Below are 19,041 nucleotides of genomic sequence, written 5' to 3' on the forward strand. Positions count from 1 at the left end.
GAATAAGTTGCTTTCTTGAACAAATCTCCTATTCAATGATATGCATATGGTTCAGCTGGAAAAATTACAGACCAATCACGATCTGGCTAGAACCTTTATTTCAGAAATAGGCATCCTATGTAACTTGAGGTGGGTAGAATAGTTATTTATGGATTACTGTACTAAATATTTGTCAAAACACCAACTATCTCAATAATCATACACTTATTTCATTCATAAGAACTTCCAAAAATAACTCTTCTGTATAAAAAAACTTATAAATGGCACAAGAGAGTTAAATAATGGCCTATGGAGGACAGAAGGAAAATTCTGCTAGGGGAAACTCTAGTGAAGCATTTTCTCCATTACATTTTTGATTGATATAGTTCATGAAAGAAGCCTCGCTTTGCCTTCCTTTTTTTTAAAAATAAATTTATTTATTTAATTTATTTACTTTTGGCTGCGTTGGGTCTTCGTTGCTGTGCGCGGGCTTTCTCTGGTTGCAGCGAGCGGGGGCCACTCTTCGTCGAGGTGCGCAGGCTTCTCATTGTGGTGGCTTCTCTTGTTGCGGAGCACAGGCTCTAGGCACGCGGGCTCAGTAGTTGTGGCTCACGGGCTCTAGAGCGCAGGCTCAGTAGTTGTGGCACATGGGCTTAGTTGCTCCACGGCATGTGGGATCTTCCCAGACCAGGGCTCGAACCCGTGTCCCCTGCATTGGCAGGCGGATTCCTAACTGCGCCACCAGGGAAGCCCTGCCTTCCTTTTTTTTAGTGATTCCTCTGAGAGGGAATGCAAGAAACTAAATTTGAGGGGGAAAACTGCTTTCATAATCTCAAGTGTAAACCACGAATAGGCTTTTCTGATAAAAGTTAAAGCCTGAAGAGATAAGAAAGGCAAGCATGTATTCCTTTAAACATTTCAATTAATTTGCAAAAATATTCAGCAACTATGCACATATTGTTTGTATACTTAAAATGCAACAATTTTCATGCTTCGAATATTTTTTTCCTGAGTGTTTTACGGATATTTTGTTCTACTAGACGATTCAAAAGTAAGACTTACACACACACATAATATATATAACAGGAATTCTCCGCATGATTAGCATTGTGGACTCTCCTAACAGTGTCAAACAATGAGAAGCCAAACATGATCACATCCATATCGTAAGGAGAGCCTGGAGAATCACCTATGTCTTTGTTTTCTGCTCAGTGCTTCTGATAAGTTCAGCAGATGTACAGCCATGACTTGTTTCCAAACATCCAGACCCCCTCACTGGCTCACCACAATTACACGAGTGCTAAGTTCTAAGTATTCACAGAAAGACTGCAGGTGTCGCTTTACTCCTCTCTGGTCCCTTTACCAAACCCCTACATCACTTATGACATTACTTGTTAATATTCTGCAATCCAAAATGAAAAATGCAGGTACACAAGTTTGCTAAATTTCACTTAACCAAATAAATTTAAAAATAGATAAAATACTTAAATTCCTGCAACACAAAACTTGGTTTTCATATTCATTTGAACATTTTAGAATTACTCAAACACAAGAATTGAAAATGTGTGTGCTATTTGGAAGAGAACTACTGAATTTATTCTCCAGAAGAAAAAGCAGACGTGAAGCATCACATTACTGGAACACCTGAAACATGTTGACAAGTTCTTATCTTCTAAACTTCAACGAAAGCTGCTTGCACAAACTATTTAAAGAATATCTGCCCCTAATAAACAAGCCAGATATCTGATGTATTAAGGAAGTCAGAAGCTGAGTCACTTCATTTCTTTCTGTTGCCTCCAGTTGCTAGAATACTGGCAATTCGCATAAATATGTTTAATGTATCCATGTAGATTCCCAGCATCCTAGAAAAGAAATTATGCCTGTTAAATATGATGTAATTCTTGTAACAATGACAAAAAATATTTCTTAATGTAGGAGAGAAGAAAGCGCAACACTGATTATTTGTCCCAGGTATATGAAATGGAAATTTTAAAAAAGACGCCAACTAAGGAAGTCCTAGACTAGAAAACTATCAAGATTTTTCTTTTGGCAGATTAATCTTTTAAATGTTAAAGGGCAGTTTTAAAAATCATTATATTCTCTGACACTCTACTATGAGTACAGTATCTTGCTTAAAAAAGAAAAAAGAAATGGGTGATAGACAATGAAATAATCAAAACAAAAACCAAAGAAACACCTTCACAAAAATGTGTCAGACACAAGTCTGGCGTTTTAAAATACAACACACTCCCTCAATGCCTCCCCTCATTACCCCCAAAAACCTGCTACAAATCTGTAAGCATTATAGCAATGTTTAAAAAAATCATTACATTAAGTTTTAAAGAAAGAAAAATAAATTACTTTAAAAAATGTGATAGACACCATGAAACTCAAGGAAATTACTTAAATAAAATAACCTACTTTGGTGGAGAGGTCAAGGAAAGGAAAAAGCATTATTATACACAACACTTAACATCAGCTACAGTTGAATATCTTAAAAACGCAATTTTCAATTTTTAGTAAAAAATTGAAGTGTTTCCAATTTTTAATAAAATAGGTTTTTCTATTAAAACTTTCAATTATGCACACTTTCCAAAAATAACACTTGACTAATACATCTTTTCTTCAGTTTTAAAGTCTGTTAAATAAAAATTACACACACACACACACACACAAAATTAACTGACCAACAAGAGCACTATAAGGCTAATTAACAAAAATAGGTAAAATACTCTGAATCAACTGAATACATACCTAATTATTACACTTAGTTGCAATATAATCAAATGTTCTGTGTACACATAGCTTACTAAGGAAAGAGAACAGACCAAATAATAACAGAAATAAAATAGTAAAATTCAACAAAGTCATTGTTGCAGGTTGAACTCAAAAGATATGTTCAAGTCCTAATCTGTGGTACCTGTGAATGTGACCTTATTTGGGAATAGGGTCTTTGTGATTATAATTAAGATGTGAGCTAAGAAGAGGTAATACTGGAGAAGGGTGAGCCCTAATTCAATATGGCATCATTATAAGAGACAGAGATACAGGGAGAACATCATATGAGGACAGGAGTAAAGATTAGAGTGATATATCTACAAGCCAAGGAATGCCAAGGATGGTTGGCCATGACAAGAAGCTAGGAGAGAGGCATGGAGTAGATTCTCCCCTAGGGCCCTCAGAAGGTACCAACCCTGATGACACCTTGATTTCAGACTTCTGGACTCTGGAACTATGAGAGAATAAATTTCTGTTGTTTTAAATCAGCCAGTTTATATAATTTGTTATAGCAGTCCTTGGAAACTAACACAGTCATAAAACAAAATAGGCCAAAGCAACACAAATGTCCTTACGCAACAAAGAAAAGACATTAAAGGCTACTTACGAATTGATGGGATCATACTTTTGAACTCCATACACTGGTACTACTTCTGCACGCTTGATTACTTTCTGTGTATCATACAGAAGAAACATGCTGAAAAGAACTAATCCACCATAAATTGCCACTGAGTACAGAGTGGCACCAGCCACAGTGGTAGGTGGAAGAAACATAGATCCTGAAATCAAAATGGGAAAAAAAAGTTTTTCTGGGAGAAAGGATTTTTCTGTAACTGGATTTATAATCAGCATTACTTAAAAAAATTTTCTTCTTTGGTATGTTGCACAGATAAGGAAACATCTGAGTATGTGCTCTAATTTTACATACATTCAGTTCAAAACCCATTATACTCATTCTTGCAATGGGTCACTTGCCCACATTATAGGAAAGTTCCTGCATCAGAGCAATTTTCATGTTCTCCAGACCAACTTTCCCATTTTACATGTATTTGGTAAAACCAATAATAATGGTTTGCCATGATGCCAAATGAGCAAATCCAGTCAAATTAGCATATATCTTTTAACCAACTTTTAAAAATGACACTTACTAAATTCTCTCCATTAGGATACCTGAGTATGTCAGATGATTTTAGGACATCATGAACCAAGAACCAAGCGTCAAAGCACAGTGGCTTACCTAGTGAGGACACAAAGACGACACCCAGGCCCACGCCCAGGGGTGCTCCCATGTTCAAAAACTTCTCACTGGGTGCACACATGGCCACAGTGGAGAGGCCTCCCACAACACCAGCTGTGTACCATGCAGCTCTGATGAGAAGAGGCCCCCCTAATATCGTCAGAGGAGCCACCACTGCACCCATCACACCTGGAGAAAGAGCAAGCAGGCAGTTAAATATTTACTAAATAGCAACCAAAAGGAAAATGCTTCTTCTAACTAACATGCCATCTGAACATATTATAGCTTATAGTTAAACAATATGATTACAAAAAGTCTTCTCCTTATTTAGGTGACACTATCCCCATAACCCCACAACTAAAGCTTGTACCTATCCAAATTCTAAATCACAACTAACACTATTCCTAGTCAATCAGTCAAAACTCACACAAGTATAAACACTAATCTAGATTTTTAGTAACTATGTCAAATTCAGTGTAGTTCATTATTTGGATCTGAGTCTACCAAGAGTCTTTATAACAATATTCACATTTGGAAGAACTGAGATGAAAGCCTTAAAATAACTGAAGGTCAAATCTACTGTGCTGACAGAGCACACAGAAAAAGGAAAGAATAAGTATATGATGCTAATCTTAAAGTAGGAACTTCAAGGACAGATGCTGCTGTTACCTTGTGTAATAGGGAATGTAATCACAGCTTGTAAAAAGCAATTTTAGTTGTCAGATATTTATAAACATGTCCACCAAAAGTATAGTAACAATAATTTCATTAGCAAAGGTAAATAGAAATCTTTTATTTAAAAAAAAAAGATCTTAGATAAGGCATTCTTTCTGTATTGAGTAGAGCAAGCTATACCCTTTTCTCTTTTTTTTTGGCAGTACCATGTGACTTATGGGATCTTAGTTCCCCAACCAAGGATCGAACCTGGGCCCCCTGCAGTGGAAGCGTAGAGTCCTAACCACTAGACAGCCAGGGAATTCTTAACTATACCCTTTTCTTAAACATTAAATGTGCATCGTTGAACTCATGGAATAAGCACAGAGCTACCTTCACACTGAAATTTTAATACCAGTGTGTCTCTTTTGAGACTAACATTTCTAGATCAAGTAATAGGGCATATTATATCACATGATGATGAAAAATTAAAAAATTTTTTGCTCTAGGAAAGATATTGGATAGAAATTCGTCTGTATGACATTTCTATTAGAATTCCTATCAGTTTTGCAACTGACAGCAAAATTTTAAGAAAAACTTTCAAGGAGATTATTGAGATTTTTTCCAATGGTACTGATAAAAATCTTAAATGGCAATAGATGTTTGCTGCTTAAGAACAAATCAATTACAAAACTAGTAAGAATAGCTCAACATTATCATTGTGAATGAAAACTGCCCTTCAGGAAATTAGTACGTCCACTGGGGAAAACAAGTATGAAGGTTCCTCAAAAAATAAACACAACTATCATATGATCCAGCAATCCCAATTCTGGGTTTATAAGCAAAGGAACTGAAATCAGGATATGAAAACAACCCAAGTGTTTGTCAATGGATGGATGGATAAAGAAGATGCGGTATATATAAACAATGGAATATTATTCAGACTCAAAAAAGAATGAAATGTTGCACTTCTTGACAATACAGATGGATCTTGAGGGCATTACGCTAAGTGAAATAAGTTGGACAGAGAAAGACAAATAACGCATGATCTCACTTATACGTGGAATCTAAAAAAGTCAAACAGAGAAACACAGAGCATAGTGGTGGTTACTAGGGGCTGGGGGGAGACGAAAATGCGGAGATACCTGTCAAGGGGTACAAGCTTCCAGTTATGATTAACAAGTTTGAGGACCTAATGTACATCATGATTACAGCTAATAATACCGTATCATAAATGCTGCTAAGAGAGTAGATCTTAAATGTTCTCACCATAAAAAAGATATGGTAAATACGAAATGAAGGTGTTAGCTAATGCTATGGTAGTAATCATTTTGTAATATACAAATGTGTCAAATCAACATGCTGTATGCCTTAAACTTATACAATATCATGTATCAGTTATATCTCAATAAAGCAGGGGAAAAACACAGTTAGAAGAGACTAGCTTTCAGCGAGCATTTCAGTAATTCTTGCACAGTATCACTTAGGCCTGATTGAGACCGCAGCTGTGTCCACAAGGTATTAAACATCTGTACGAAAAATGAAAATAGAATGCATTGGGATGTTTATCCTGGGTCAAAAGCTGGCTTTGATGTCTCTTTGACACTGTGAGTGGTTACCCTTAGGTCATCCACTTTGGATTAAAGGGGTCTGAAACTCAATCATGCCAGTGAATGAAGAATTAGACAGAGAGTTGGACTTTAAGAAATAACATTGGGGGCTTCCCTGGTGGCGCAGTGGTTAAGAATCCGCCTGCCAGTGCAGGAGACATGGGTTCGAGCCCTGGTCCGGGAAGATCCCACATGCCGCGGAGCAATTAAGCCCGTGCGCCACAACTACTGAGCCTGCGCTCTAGAACCCGCAAGCCACAACTACTGAGCCTGTGTGCCACAACTACTGAAGCCCATGTGCCTAGAGCCCATGCTCCGCAACAAGAGAAGCCACTGCAATGAGAAGCCCGTACACCGCAACGAAGAGTAGCCCCCGCTCATCGCAACTAGAGAAAAGCCTGCGCGCAGCAACGAAGACCCAATGCAGCCAAAAATAAATAAATAAATAATAAATTTATTGGAAAAAAAAAAAGAAATAACATTGGGGGGTGTCAGTCTTGACTTTGGCACTTCCTGCTGTGTGACCTCACCCAGCCTCAGCTTCCTCATCCATGAACATATGGACAGGCTAATGCCTGCACACACAGCTTCCCAAGATGTTTATGAAGAATAAAGCAAATTTTGAAAACAAATTAAAAAAAAAAAAATGGCATTCATACTGCGCAAGAAAGGGTTAACATAGCAGACCTAAGCCTACCTTTACAAAGACCTGCTTGCAAGGTTAGTCCTTGGTTGGCATCTGAGAACTTGGCACTGGAACCATTCTCTAACCTTAGGGTTAGACTATTTATGCAAACAATGAGTTATGCTGAATGCCTGCTTTCCTTCTGGGAGTCTGGATTTTGGTAGTTGCTAGGAGGGTCCCTAAATGATCAGCCCCCAATAAAAACCTTGGGTGCTGAGTCTCTAATGGGCTTCCCTGGGCAGAAACATTGTACATGTTATTGCACATTTCACATTCTTGCCGTGTGCCCTCAAAGGAAGGAAACAGCACTGAAAGCCTGTGTGTGGATTTCTCCACACTCTATACTTTCCCTGTATCTTTCTCCCTTGCTGATCCTGTTGTGTATCCTTTCACTGTAATAAACCTTAGCTCTGAGTATAACTATATGCTGAGTCCTGTGACTCCATCTAACAAATTGCTGAATGAATGGGTGGTCTTGGGGACTGCCCTCCAACACACATAAAACACCCAGAACTTAAGTAATTTATGTTACAATAATATCAGATAAGAAGAGGTTTTCTAAGCAACACAGGTAGAAAGGCTTACTTATTCTAGCTCGAATTAAAACTACATAGCTACTTTAATTCAACAAGTGGATCTACTATTTATCAGAGATAAAATGACACTGAACCTGTTTATTCAAGGAAACAGTGTCTAAAATGGGAAACAGGTGTAGAACTCTATTTACTGGCCAAGACACTGAATAATCCTTGAATATTTATATGGCACTAAGAGATATTAAATTTTACAGAAAATGCACACACTACGTTTTAAGTAATTTTTTTCTTAAAAGCAGGTTACTGGTATTAGAAGAAAATATTGGGACCATCGCCCTCCCAACCACAAAAGTTCTGTCTTGTAAAGGTCCATGGAAAATATCTATGGTTGAATTACCTAAGACCTAATGGAAGAGAGGCTTGAAAACCAAGGTTGGGAAGTCATGCTCTCTCACATTCACCAAAACAAAGCCAGCACATGAAGAATATAAATGATGTATTTCACACTGGAAATTCATCATACTAGGTACCTCAAAACTAATTTCCATTTACTAACCTACGTTAAAAACATTTCAGTCTGTCTCCCTGGAATTTTCATGGAAATGCTTATAAAATTTGTCTTGTCTTGTGGTAGAGGTCATGCATCTAAAGCATTTTTGTTTCTGCATCTGGTGTTCTTTACTCAACCCAGAGGCAGAATACCCTGGGATACTTGTAATGGAAAATACTTTATGTAAACTTTAAAATATTTCTTTCCATAATTAAGGAAAATATTACATATACCTAAAGGAATATTAATACTGTTCCACAATACCAGGGTTGGACAGTCTCTGTCCTGCCCACAGTAACTTTGTGCCAAGAACTATCTAAATACTGACCCAGCTAACCACATCACACACAAAAGTGAATTTCCAAAGATCTTTTTGACTGCTTTGTTCTTCCCAAAGCTCCACTGCAAAAACCTCAGCTCCTATTCTTTCACACGTCTTACGTCCTCCTTCTCTGGTAGAGACCCCCAGTTTCTTATTTTTCTAAAGATATACAACAAGAACAATTCTCAAGTGATGTGTATCAGATCTGAAATCCTCCTGGTATTAGACAAAATACATAAAAGGAAATCTCTGCATATACTAGACGGTCACCAGAGGCAAGTGTAATAATGGGGCTGTCTATGGTCTTAGTATCAGAATCATTAACTTTCCAGAGTGGAGATCTGGCAATACTACTACCAGGAATAAGTGCAGAAAACCGTTAAGTGTTTAGCAGACATGAAGCTTAATTAAATTGTGTACATATCATTTACGACTGTGAAGAGCCATCAAAAAAGGCAGTATTTAAGATTGTTTAACAACAATTGTAAAACAGAACATACCAGAATGTAGTAACCAAGCAAGATGCTTTCGGCCTGGGCTCTGGTCATATGATATCGACTGGACCAGCATTCCAGCTCCAATCATGGCTGCGAAGGTTGCACCAATTGTCTGAAAGACATGTATTACTAAGAAAAACTGATCCTTATACAACAACAAAGTAGAAACCCACAGGTTCCAAGTCCAGTTAGTCCCTCCAATAAACCATGTTTAAAAAGATGAAGGATAATAAACAGAATCCTATATTTTTCTAGCACATTAAAAGGCCTTGTGCTTATTTCAGTTTGGTCAAATTAGCAAGAGCACCCCCTACTATCATACATAAAGTTTTCCAGACAACTTTAAGTGAATGAGTAGAGCTTTGGCAGATAACATCATCTTTAAAAAATTTTATTCTTGTTAGACAGAGGTATAACAAAACCCCTTTAAAAATCCCAGAATAATTATTTTAAATTATATTTATTTTGGTATAGCACAAGTAACATTAAAAAAGTTAGTCATGATACACCAATTAGAAAATATATATATATATATATATACATATATATATATATATAGTGCACATTGTCTCAAACTCTGTATTTGCTAAATGAAAACATGAAAAAAAGAAGCACATGGAAAAGATGAGAAATAAGATTCTACATTTCTATCCTCCCAATTTTCTGGCTTAATTGGCCCTCATCCCTTTTCTTTGTCTATCTTAGATTTCCATTGTTATACATTTAAATATTGCTTGTGCATAACAAGGAAGAAATGTTTGTAATGAAAGATGATAATCAATCTTCAGGAAATTTAAAGCAGAAATTGCAAACTTGCAGCCCTTGGGCAAGATCAGGCAGCAGATGTTTTGTTTGGCCAACTATTCAAAAAACAATTGCGCGTGAATGCATTTAGTTGGAAGGCTTTCTCTAGATGCCAAAATCCCACGTGACATACCAGGCCTGCCTCACTCATCTGATGGCTAACCCAAGGGCATCTGAATGGTCAACCTCTGAGGTAAAGTACAGGTAAACATAACATAACAGCTGTTTTTGCTGAGAATGTGAAAGCCTTCACTCATAACACAGAAAAGCACGCTGGGTTCTACTTCACCACCTTCCAATGGAGAAACAATTACTAAAAGCTACTTCATCTATCTCTGTGCAAAGCATTTTCAGGATATTTAACACAATTATATATTTTTCTTTTAAAGTTCTTCATCATCCAGGTTCATTTTTTGCCTTTTACCTTCCCATACTCTACGCTCCAGCTACACTGAACTGGTAGGCTGCAAACATGCCCCAGTTCCACACCTCTTTAATTCTGTTTATTGTGCCTAAAAATACCTCCTTCCTATCTGGTTGACATACTCAAGGATTACCTCCTTGCCTGTAAAGTTTTTCTGGTAGGTACCCTGGCTGTAATAAGCAGTGTCAGATGTCTCTACTCTGTTCCAAAAGCACTTGGTACAAACTTTGACATTATCTGTGTGTATGTCTGTCACCTCCCAAAGGCTTCTTCATTTCTGTAGCACCTGTCTGCCTTTCTAAGCTATTTTAGTTAAGCAGCCCTAAAGGCAGGTGAGACTGATCTTATGCCCACAAGCACCTGAGAATATGGCCCAAGCACAAAACCTCCTTGAAGTCTTATTTTAGGGGCTAAACTCTTTTGTGTATTTTAATCTTTCATGTTTGCTTTGTTGCAAAAGCATTGCTTTAAATTGTTTACCTCTGATTAAAACTGACATACCTGATGAGAATGCAACAAGTTGATTCTGTGCCTTCAATAACCTCTAGGCTAGGAGATTCATGACACCCATCTGAGAAGCAAGACCCTAATACTGAAGTGTCTAAATGGCTACACAGCTGCAAATGGTTCTCCTTTTGGAAAGTACAGAATAGTGGAAATATTACAGATTTGAAAGTCATAGGGATTTGGGTTGCCCATGGGAAGAATCAGTGGGAATTTGCTGTGGGAAGTCTGTATTATATAAACTTTCCCATCTCCCCTTCCCTTCTAGTCTCACACTTGTTGCTCTAGTTTGCATTACCATCATTTTAGACCTTGAAAAGGCACAGCTGGTACACCTGCTTCCCGTCTCTTCCACATTAGCTCTTAAAGCTCAAATACAAATCATACTTTTGCTGTTCCAGTATCTGCAATGGCCTCTAACTGCTTAGGTGCTCTCCTTAGCTCGGCAATCAAACACACCCTTTCTAATTGTGTCTTCTTCAAACTCCAGACCTCAAACACTTGAATTTCATTTGAATGGGATTATAAAGTCACTTGTAATGACTACCTCCTCTCCTTTGCCCAAGCTGTTGTTTTTTATAAAACTCGACTACCCTGTCCTCTCCTACTAAAATAAAAAATGCTAGCAAAACAACAAATGCTCAAGAAACTCTCACTGAATATAAAACCTTATATAGGGTCAAGAAAAGTTCAGAATAATAGTGCCAGCACTATTCTACTCCTAGTAGTATAGAGTGCTTGGGTTTTTGTGACAGCTATTCTCCACTGACCTCTAAGATGGATTTTTTTTTTAAACATCTTTATTGGAGTATAATTGCTTTACAATGGTGTGTTAGTTTCTGCTTTATAACAAAGTGAATCAGCTATACATATACATATATCCCCATACCTCCTCCCTCTTGCGCCTCCCTCCCACCCTCCCTATCCCACCCCACTAGGTGGTCATAAAGCACCGAGCTGATCTCCCTGTGCTATGCGGCTGCTTCCCACTAGCTATCTATTTTACATTTGGTAGTATATATAAGTCCATGCCACTCTCTCACTTCGTCCCGGCTTACCCTTCCCCCCACCGTGTCCTCAAGTCCACTCTCTACATCTGCGTCATTATTCCTGTCCAGCCCCTAGGTTCATGACCATTTTTTTTTTTTAGATTCCATATATATGTGTTAGCATACAGTATTTGTTTTTCTCTTTCTGACTTACTTCACTCTGTAGGACAGACTCTAGGTCCATCCACCTCACTACAAATAACTCAATTTCGTTTCTTTTTATGGCTGAGTAATATTCCATTGTATATATGTGCCACATAAGATGGATTTTCATCTGCCTTATTTTTTAGTAAATTACTACAATATAGAGCTGTTTGATATCTGCTGCTAGATAAGTAGAATGTTCCTGTAAGTTTGGGTTCCAACACCTTTGCTGCTACTAAAATACATATTCAACAAGGAATAATAGCTGACTTGCCTAAGAAGGTATTTCCTACTTTGTTTCAGCTGCACTAATAGTTCATATATTACTTGAACAAAGATTTGTTTAATTAGTAAGGCATTCTTTCCATTTAATCCCCTCCTCCGATAGTTTTCATTTAATCTTTTGCTATTTAGTGGGAAAGGAAAACAAAAACAAGCTAACTTACCACCCAAGAGCCTCTCATCATGAAGTTCATGAGGGCAGGAGTTCTGCTCACTGCCAGGGCAGACAAAGCTGTTATGCCGATACTTCCTGCTAAGTACATATAGGTGGTATGAATTCTATCCTTCACATACTGAGGCCAAATTCTGTAAGAAACACAACACGGTTAATTTATAGAATTATGAATGTGAATTTTGGTTGAATCATTTACTAGGTGGGAGATCTTGAGAAATATCACTTTATTGCTCTAAATCTCATTCCATTATCATGGAAATAATGATGCATGTTGGAGTTACCATAAAAAATTAAGTAATATAAAACATATAAGCACTTGGCACATATACAAAACAACACATTTGCTTCTTGCTTAAACACATATAACCTTGGTAAAAGATTTTTATTTATTGTTTGAATAAATATATGCCAAGGAAATAAGAGATTCTATTTTTATTCATGTATATTTCCACACAGTTGGAACACTGGACACAAAATATTCCAAAAGTGGTGAAAGATGAGAAGAAAACTGGAACCTTTAAGGCTCAAATTGTTTGAGAACAATTTACTTACATGGCTTTTTCAATAGCTCCAATCTCATTAGACATTCCCAAGCCATAGTAGCACAAAGCTCCAAGACCAACAGCAGCCCCTCCAGCAATAAACCATCTTCCCATCTGATCAACTGCAGAACACAGGAGGAAATGCAAGTTAATACTGCTGTCTTGACTAAAATGATTAGACTTAATTAAAGTTCACTCTAACAAAATTTGCGGAGGCAGTGTATCTGTAGATGTAGGGGTACTTCTGTGACATATGTTATTTTAGTCATAAGAGATGTGTGTTCTTGTGACACTTTTAGAAAATAAAGATGAGAAAAATATGTTAACATCACATGTTCTATTTAATGTTGTGTCTAAAGTGCTATTAACAAAGATGATGCTTTACACGGAGTCAAGAAAAAAATGAACCAAAGAAAAATGTAATTAGTGTTTATGCAGCAGGATCAAGGGAGAGGGTGCTCTTGTTTTTTAGAGTACTGAGAAGGAAATAATTCATTAACTCTTAACTGGATGGAGGTATTCACAAAGAGCATCTTGCTCCCTTTAGTCAAAGTTTGTTCCCTAAAAATGTTACTACACTGTTGCTATGATTCATATAATTTGGTTTCTAGGGCCAACTGACCAACAGAAATGCCCTGAGCGATGCCAACTAGGGCTCTCTCCCATTTTAAAATACAGATGGTCCCCAACTTAAGATTTTTAAAAAACGATATGCATTCAAGTAGAAACTGTAGTTTGAATTTTTAATTTTGATCTTTTCCTGGGCTACTGACATGCAGTACGATACTCCCTTGTGATGCTGGGCAGCGGCACCCAGTCAGCCAGTTGATCATGAGGGTAAACAGCCGATACACTTATAACCATTCTGTACTCACCCAACAATTCTATTTTTCACTTTCAGGATTCAATAAATCACAGGCAGGATTCAACACTTAATTATAAAATAGGCTTAGTGTTAGATAATTTTGCCCAACTGTAGGCTAATGTTAAGTATTCTGAACACGTTTAAGGTAGGCTAGGCTAAGCTATGATATTTGTTAAGTTAGGTATATTAAATATATTTTGAACTTCAGGACATCTTCAACTTATGATGGGTTTATCAGGATGTAACTCCATTTTAAGTCAGGGAAGATGGGTGTTGACCTTTTACAAGGTTGTTAAGGAGCAGGAGTGTTCTTTGATTTTGGGTAGATTACCAATCTAGATTCTGAACTTGCAAAGCTGAAATCCAAACTGTGAACCAAACTGACTTCATTAGGGTATTGCTTCCTGAGAGGCCCTAAATGGGCAGCCAATCAAGATGACCCCTCTTGAACAACTAGCTTTTTATTAACATCTATGTTTTGGTGATTTACTCTTGACCTGAAACATATACAAATATTATGTTTGAAGTAAGATTCTACATGACTTCAAATGAACTTCATTAACAGATTATAACTTTCAGATCATGGCACATTAACTAATAATCCTTAAAAAAAAATTGTGAAAGTAAAATTTTTTTCAGGAAGAAATATGACTGGGGACCACTGAGCTCAGTGTGAAGTACCAACCTTTTCAGGGTCATCAGATACCTGAGGATGACTGCCCTTCTTCTCACAAAATGCACATATGTACAAGTTTGCATATACTTTAAGGAGGCTGTTCATGGACCTTTTTTTAAAACACGAGTTTACTAAAGGCTGCCACCTACTTTTAAATATTTTTTCCAATGATGGTTCCAAAGCTGCCTCCTTGAGTTCTTGGCTAGTTTTCCCACGTCGAATTCCAATTCTTGTCTTGGTGGCATATTCCTGATACACATGGAAACGAAGACACACACCATCCACACCAAAAGAATGTTAACAACAAAATAAAACAGAGGATCTCATCACCCTAGAAAACTCTGTATAATGTAACTTGGTACTTTCTATGTATGTAAGTCATACATACTTCACTATGGAAGTATGTTAGCCAATCTAAAAAATTAAATGTAGACCCTACCTGTGCTCTATCTTCAAAGTGATTCACTAATTCATTACAACCTAACTTCTTAGTTCAGGTTTCAGAATTGTTTATTTCATAAACTACAAATTTTATTTATATCTCTAGAATTATCATATTTTAAACACTAACTTTTAAAAGATACGCACTCAATAAGTATTAGCTGCATTTTTTCATCTGGGAAATGGGCTCAATCCTTCCTTTGACACAAAGCCAAAGGGAGGGATGACTACTACCTCTATTTTAGCTCTTTTTCAACAGTGGAACAGTTAATTTAAGAGAAAAAAGTTGTCTCTTTTAGCTTCTGTATATTTCCTTATCTACCTCACATTTCAAAATTGATACTAATTCGAATGCTAGAGCAGAAATCTACCACAAAAGGAAATGGGTTTCTCTCTAACTTGACAGATTTTGTTTTACCATTCTCTAAACAAGAGCTGAAATGACATGTTTAGTAACTTATTAATAAGTTATTGGCCAAATGGTAGTATTCTTAAGCTTTTGACAATAGGCTCCATGATCTGTTGAACCATATAGCTCTCAATCCTTCACAAATTACTCTAAATTCTCTGAATGAGAAACTCCAAGAGCTGTAAGTAAAGGAGAAGTTACAGGAGTTCTTTTTCATATATGATAAGGATGGAACAGGATGATACAACACTAAGAGGGAGAAAGAGCTGATCTGGGACATTTTCAGGGCTGTTTTAGTAAATCACTAATGGTAGAATAGGGAGCTTCACAATCTGTCAAAAACATAGTTCCAGGAGCATACAGAGAGACAGACAATATAAAAATATTCAGATTATCTTTACCCTGCTGGGTGGTAAGAGCCACTGATTTTTCGTGATGGAATTCTTCACAACAGGGGAGGCCTTGGTGAGCGCTGGGTGGAAAACCCTGGAAGGTAGTGTCCGGAGACACACAAGTCTTGCGGCCAGCATGGTGGTGCACCAGGTTTACCAAGCAGATCTGAAATGCTAGTTAGAGACAGAGACAAAAAAATCACCCATTAACCAACCCACTGGCTCTAAGAAAGAGCCAATCATCTCTTAGGAGAAAAGATGAAATAAAGTGACCTTTTAAAATGATAATGATGAATACGCTGCTTGTCCCTTGTTAGTTCAAGAAATCCATCCCACAGAACTGGTTTGGGATGGACCACCAAAATGGGTTTAAATCCCAATCGGAACAATAACAAGAGGAATGACTTTTAAGTTATGTGTCCAATACAGAGTGGATTTAATATCTTAAGAGAATTAAGGGGTGTGTGATGGATTTTATACATGTGGTTTTGGCTGAAGATTTATACCAGCATTCAGTGGGAAAATTTAAAAGAGGGCTAAGAGTAACTCTGAGCAGAGGAAAAATGTCATCCAAGAAGTGATTAACTCTTCAAGGTCATACTACATTGCAAGGCTATAAAACATCAGTGGAAACCAAGCATGCCAAGTATTACTTCCCTTCAAAATATGATATAAAAATATTCAAGGTACTGAAACCACCTGGGATGTATCTTAAAAATGTAGATTCCTAGGTCTAACTCCGGTCCTAATGATTTAACCCCTAGGAATAGGACACAGTAATATGTATTTTAACTAGCACCCCAAAAGCTAAGAATCCTTGCTTTTAAATACCTGAGTGTCCTTCCAACTCTGCCACGGGATCTGCGAGGGGTGTACAAAACTGACACCTATCCTTTGGAAAAACACCGAATCATTCTAGCACTTTCGTGGCATTACATCATCTCAGCCTAAAGGTGCTGTGCCTCTCAGTCCTCAACACACCTACTGAGGAGCACCAGCTCAGACAGAGTGGCCTCCAGAGTGGGAATTTTACTTCTACCACATGCTAGAAGTGGCCTCGTGCGAATGTTTGATCCCTGAGACTCAGGTGCCTTAACTACAAAATGGGTACTATTACCGATCCCATACGCTTCCGTGTGCATCAATGAGCTCGGGCGCCTGGTCCCCCGAGAAAGTTCAGCTAGATCACAAGACTCGGATGAGAGCCCGGCAGCAAAAACTCCAGCCTCCCAAAGTCAACGCACCACTCTACAGCACACCAGCCACAGGCACCCCGTTATCTACCACAGCGGCGCCTGGGTGGCCCGGCCGCGGGGATGATTCAGCACCTCGCTGCCCAGGGAGAAGCAGGCAGAGAGAGCGGGCCCCTGCCCGCCTACCCCAGGCCCCGAAGTCGCCGTCCCCTCCACCGGATCACCCGCAGGACGGCCCTGGCGCGCCGCCAGCCCGTGACGCAGCCCGCAGCGCCGCCGCCTCCAGCCCTCCCCACACGCACGCAGCGGCCCAACGGGGCCGGTTGTCAGTAGTACGGTGGATCGCGGTGCCTCACGGCCCGGGGGAGCCTTACCTCAGTCCCTGGTCAACTCAAGCGCGCAGTTCCCCTTCCGGGCCGGCGAGCAACGACTACCAGCTCTCGCGCCCTCCGCTCACCTCTTACTGACTGTGAACGCAGTCTCTTTAGCTCGCTGCGTGACGCAACATCCGGAGAAGCCGCAAACACTACGGACAGCCAATCATGAGCGGAGGCCTAACGGAAGGGCGGGCATAGTAGGAAGGCGGGGTTCCGAGCTGTAGGGGCGGGGCCAGTGGATGATTGTTGGGAGCCTCGCAGTCAACGTCCATCGTGGGTGTGGGCAGAGAAGGCATTTCAGCCATTTTAGCTCTGGGTAGAGGAGCTTACCGTTTTTGTCTCAACAGTTTCACTTGCAGCAGTTAAAAAATTATTTTAAAATTGAAAGAGGATAGTGTGAGAATTAAAAATTATTCATTCGTCCCGTTTCTTTCCTCTTGTCAAGAATTTATTGCCAGATAGTGTGCCAAATTTGGCAGTTTCAGACCGGAGCCAACGGGTTTCTTGCGGCAGATGTGAAATCTACAAAAGGGTCTGAGTCACACGAGGTCGGAGAGCCGCCTGGCCGGATTTTAGGAGTTCTTTCATTGCTTTGTGACCTCCCCATGACACATTTTCAAGGTTCAGTGAATACTAGTATAATAGGTTGGTACAACAGGCTCTGCCTCTTACCCAGGGTTGTTTTGAGAACTATTCGTATGCACGTAATTTGTAAGTTGAAAAACCATTTCTTGGCTACGTGAGGAAGATTTTCCCCTCCTATCATTCTCATTTACCCGTTTAACAAATATTTACTGAGGCTCACTTTGTACCAAATTCTGTACTAGGGATACATGCAAATAAAAGACATATTGTACCATTGTTTTGGCAAAACAAACTCCTTGCCCTTATGGCGTTTACTTTCTGTTGGAGACAAGAAAATAGATAAAATGTTTGTTAGTGATAAGTACTAAGAAGAAAAATAAATCTGCGTAAAACCCTAGCGGGCGCTATTTCGATAAGGTGATTAACAACATGTAAAATTCATGAACCTAATCTCCTAAACTATTGTTAATTGTGATTTACGATAATCCTCTAACCATGTAAATCTTGACAAACATAAAGGATTGCGTTTTATGTGGGTAATAAAACAGCTTGGCAGCACACAGGTCTTATTCACTCTGAAAATGGCAGGAAAACACTGGAGAAATCTGTCGCTTGAGATAGTGAACAGATCGAGCATGATCAATTTAATCTTACTTTAGATCGTCACCCAATTTGATCAGCTAGCAAATAAGTTCTCTGTTTAGTTCCCTTAGTGCTATTTTTCCCCTAGAGCTTCTGTTACCAGCAAAGAGAAGGCATTCACAACACAGTACCTGAATAAACGAAATACCTTTTTAAATCCAAGTGACTTGCTTCAAGATTATTGATTAAAGTTTATTATCTTCAAAAAAGAAGAAACATTTCTGGTTTCATGTTTTCTTTTCTTACCTATGGGGCTAGTGTTGTTTCCACAGATGTTAAATGTTTTGAGGCAGGAGAGTTACCTTGTCCCATCCTTGGGAAGATATGCTTAGTGTGGAGGGAGGAGAGGTTTCATTGACTTTGAAACCAGTTGGGAATGTATTGCAATTGTTTAAGCAAAAAGTGATGAAGGCTGGAATTAAGACAGAGGGACAGAGAAGGGGTGTATGACAGAGATAAACGACTAAGGAGGAATTTACAGGTTTTAATGACTGATGACTATCACTGATAAGGATGAGGGAGGCACCCAGGATAATCCCTCTGTTCTGAACTGAGTGAAACTGGGTGGATAATTGCACCATTAATTTAGAGATAGATTACAGGATGAGATACAAATGTGGGGGAAGTAGATAAAACTCAGTATGAAGTGTTAAATTGTAAGTTCTCTGCTTCTAAGACCTTGGAGCATA

General features: G+C 38.5%; 1 protein-coding gene across 1 annotated transcript; it reads right to left on the bottom strand.

Moving 5' to 3' along the window:
- Positions 1 to 390: 390 nt before the first annotated feature.
- On the bottom strand, positions 391 to 17,259 carry GHITM (growth hormone inducible transmembrane protein). Its single transcript, XM_061196803.1, has 9 exons — positions 17,123 to 17,259; positions 15,565 to 15,729; positions 14,463 to 14,562; positions 12,783 to 12,894; positions 12,220 to 12,361; positions 8,852 to 8,960; positions 3,995 to 4,183; positions 3,365 to 3,536; positions 391 to 1,841 (listed from the first exon to the last, which is right to left on the bottom strand). Exons 2-9 carry the CDS (start codon positions 15,691 to 15,693, stop codon positions 1,757 to 1,759), a joined length of 1,038 nt encoding a protein of 345 aa, XP_061052786.1. The 5' UTR covers positions 15,694 to 15,729; positions 17,123 to 17,259; the 3' UTR covers positions 391 to 1,756.
- Positions 17,260 to 19,041: the final 1,782 nt, after the last annotated feature.

Source organism: Eubalaena glacialis, chromosome 1 (assembly GCF_028564815.1).
Source record: "Eubalaena glacialis isolate mEubGla1 chromosome 1, mEubGla1.1.hap2.+ XY, whole genome shotgun sequence".
Taxonomy (NCBI): domain Eukaryota; kingdom Metazoa; phylum Chordata; class Mammalia; order Artiodactyla; family Balaenidae; genus Eubalaena; species Eubalaena glacialis.

Coding starts and splice junctions, on each gene's coding strand:
- GHITM (XM_061196803.1), bottom strand. CDS start 15,693: ATGCTGGCCGCAAGACTTGTGTGTCTCCGGACACTACCTTCCAGGGTT. Junction 8,961..12,219: donor TGATGAGAGGCTCTTGGGTG/GTAAGTTAGCTT, acceptor CATGTCTTTCAG/ACAATTGGTGCAACCTTCGC. Junction 1,842..3,364: donor AAGTATGATCCCATCAATTC/GTAAGTAGCCTT, acceptor TTTCTTTTCTAG/GATGCTGGGAATCTACATGG.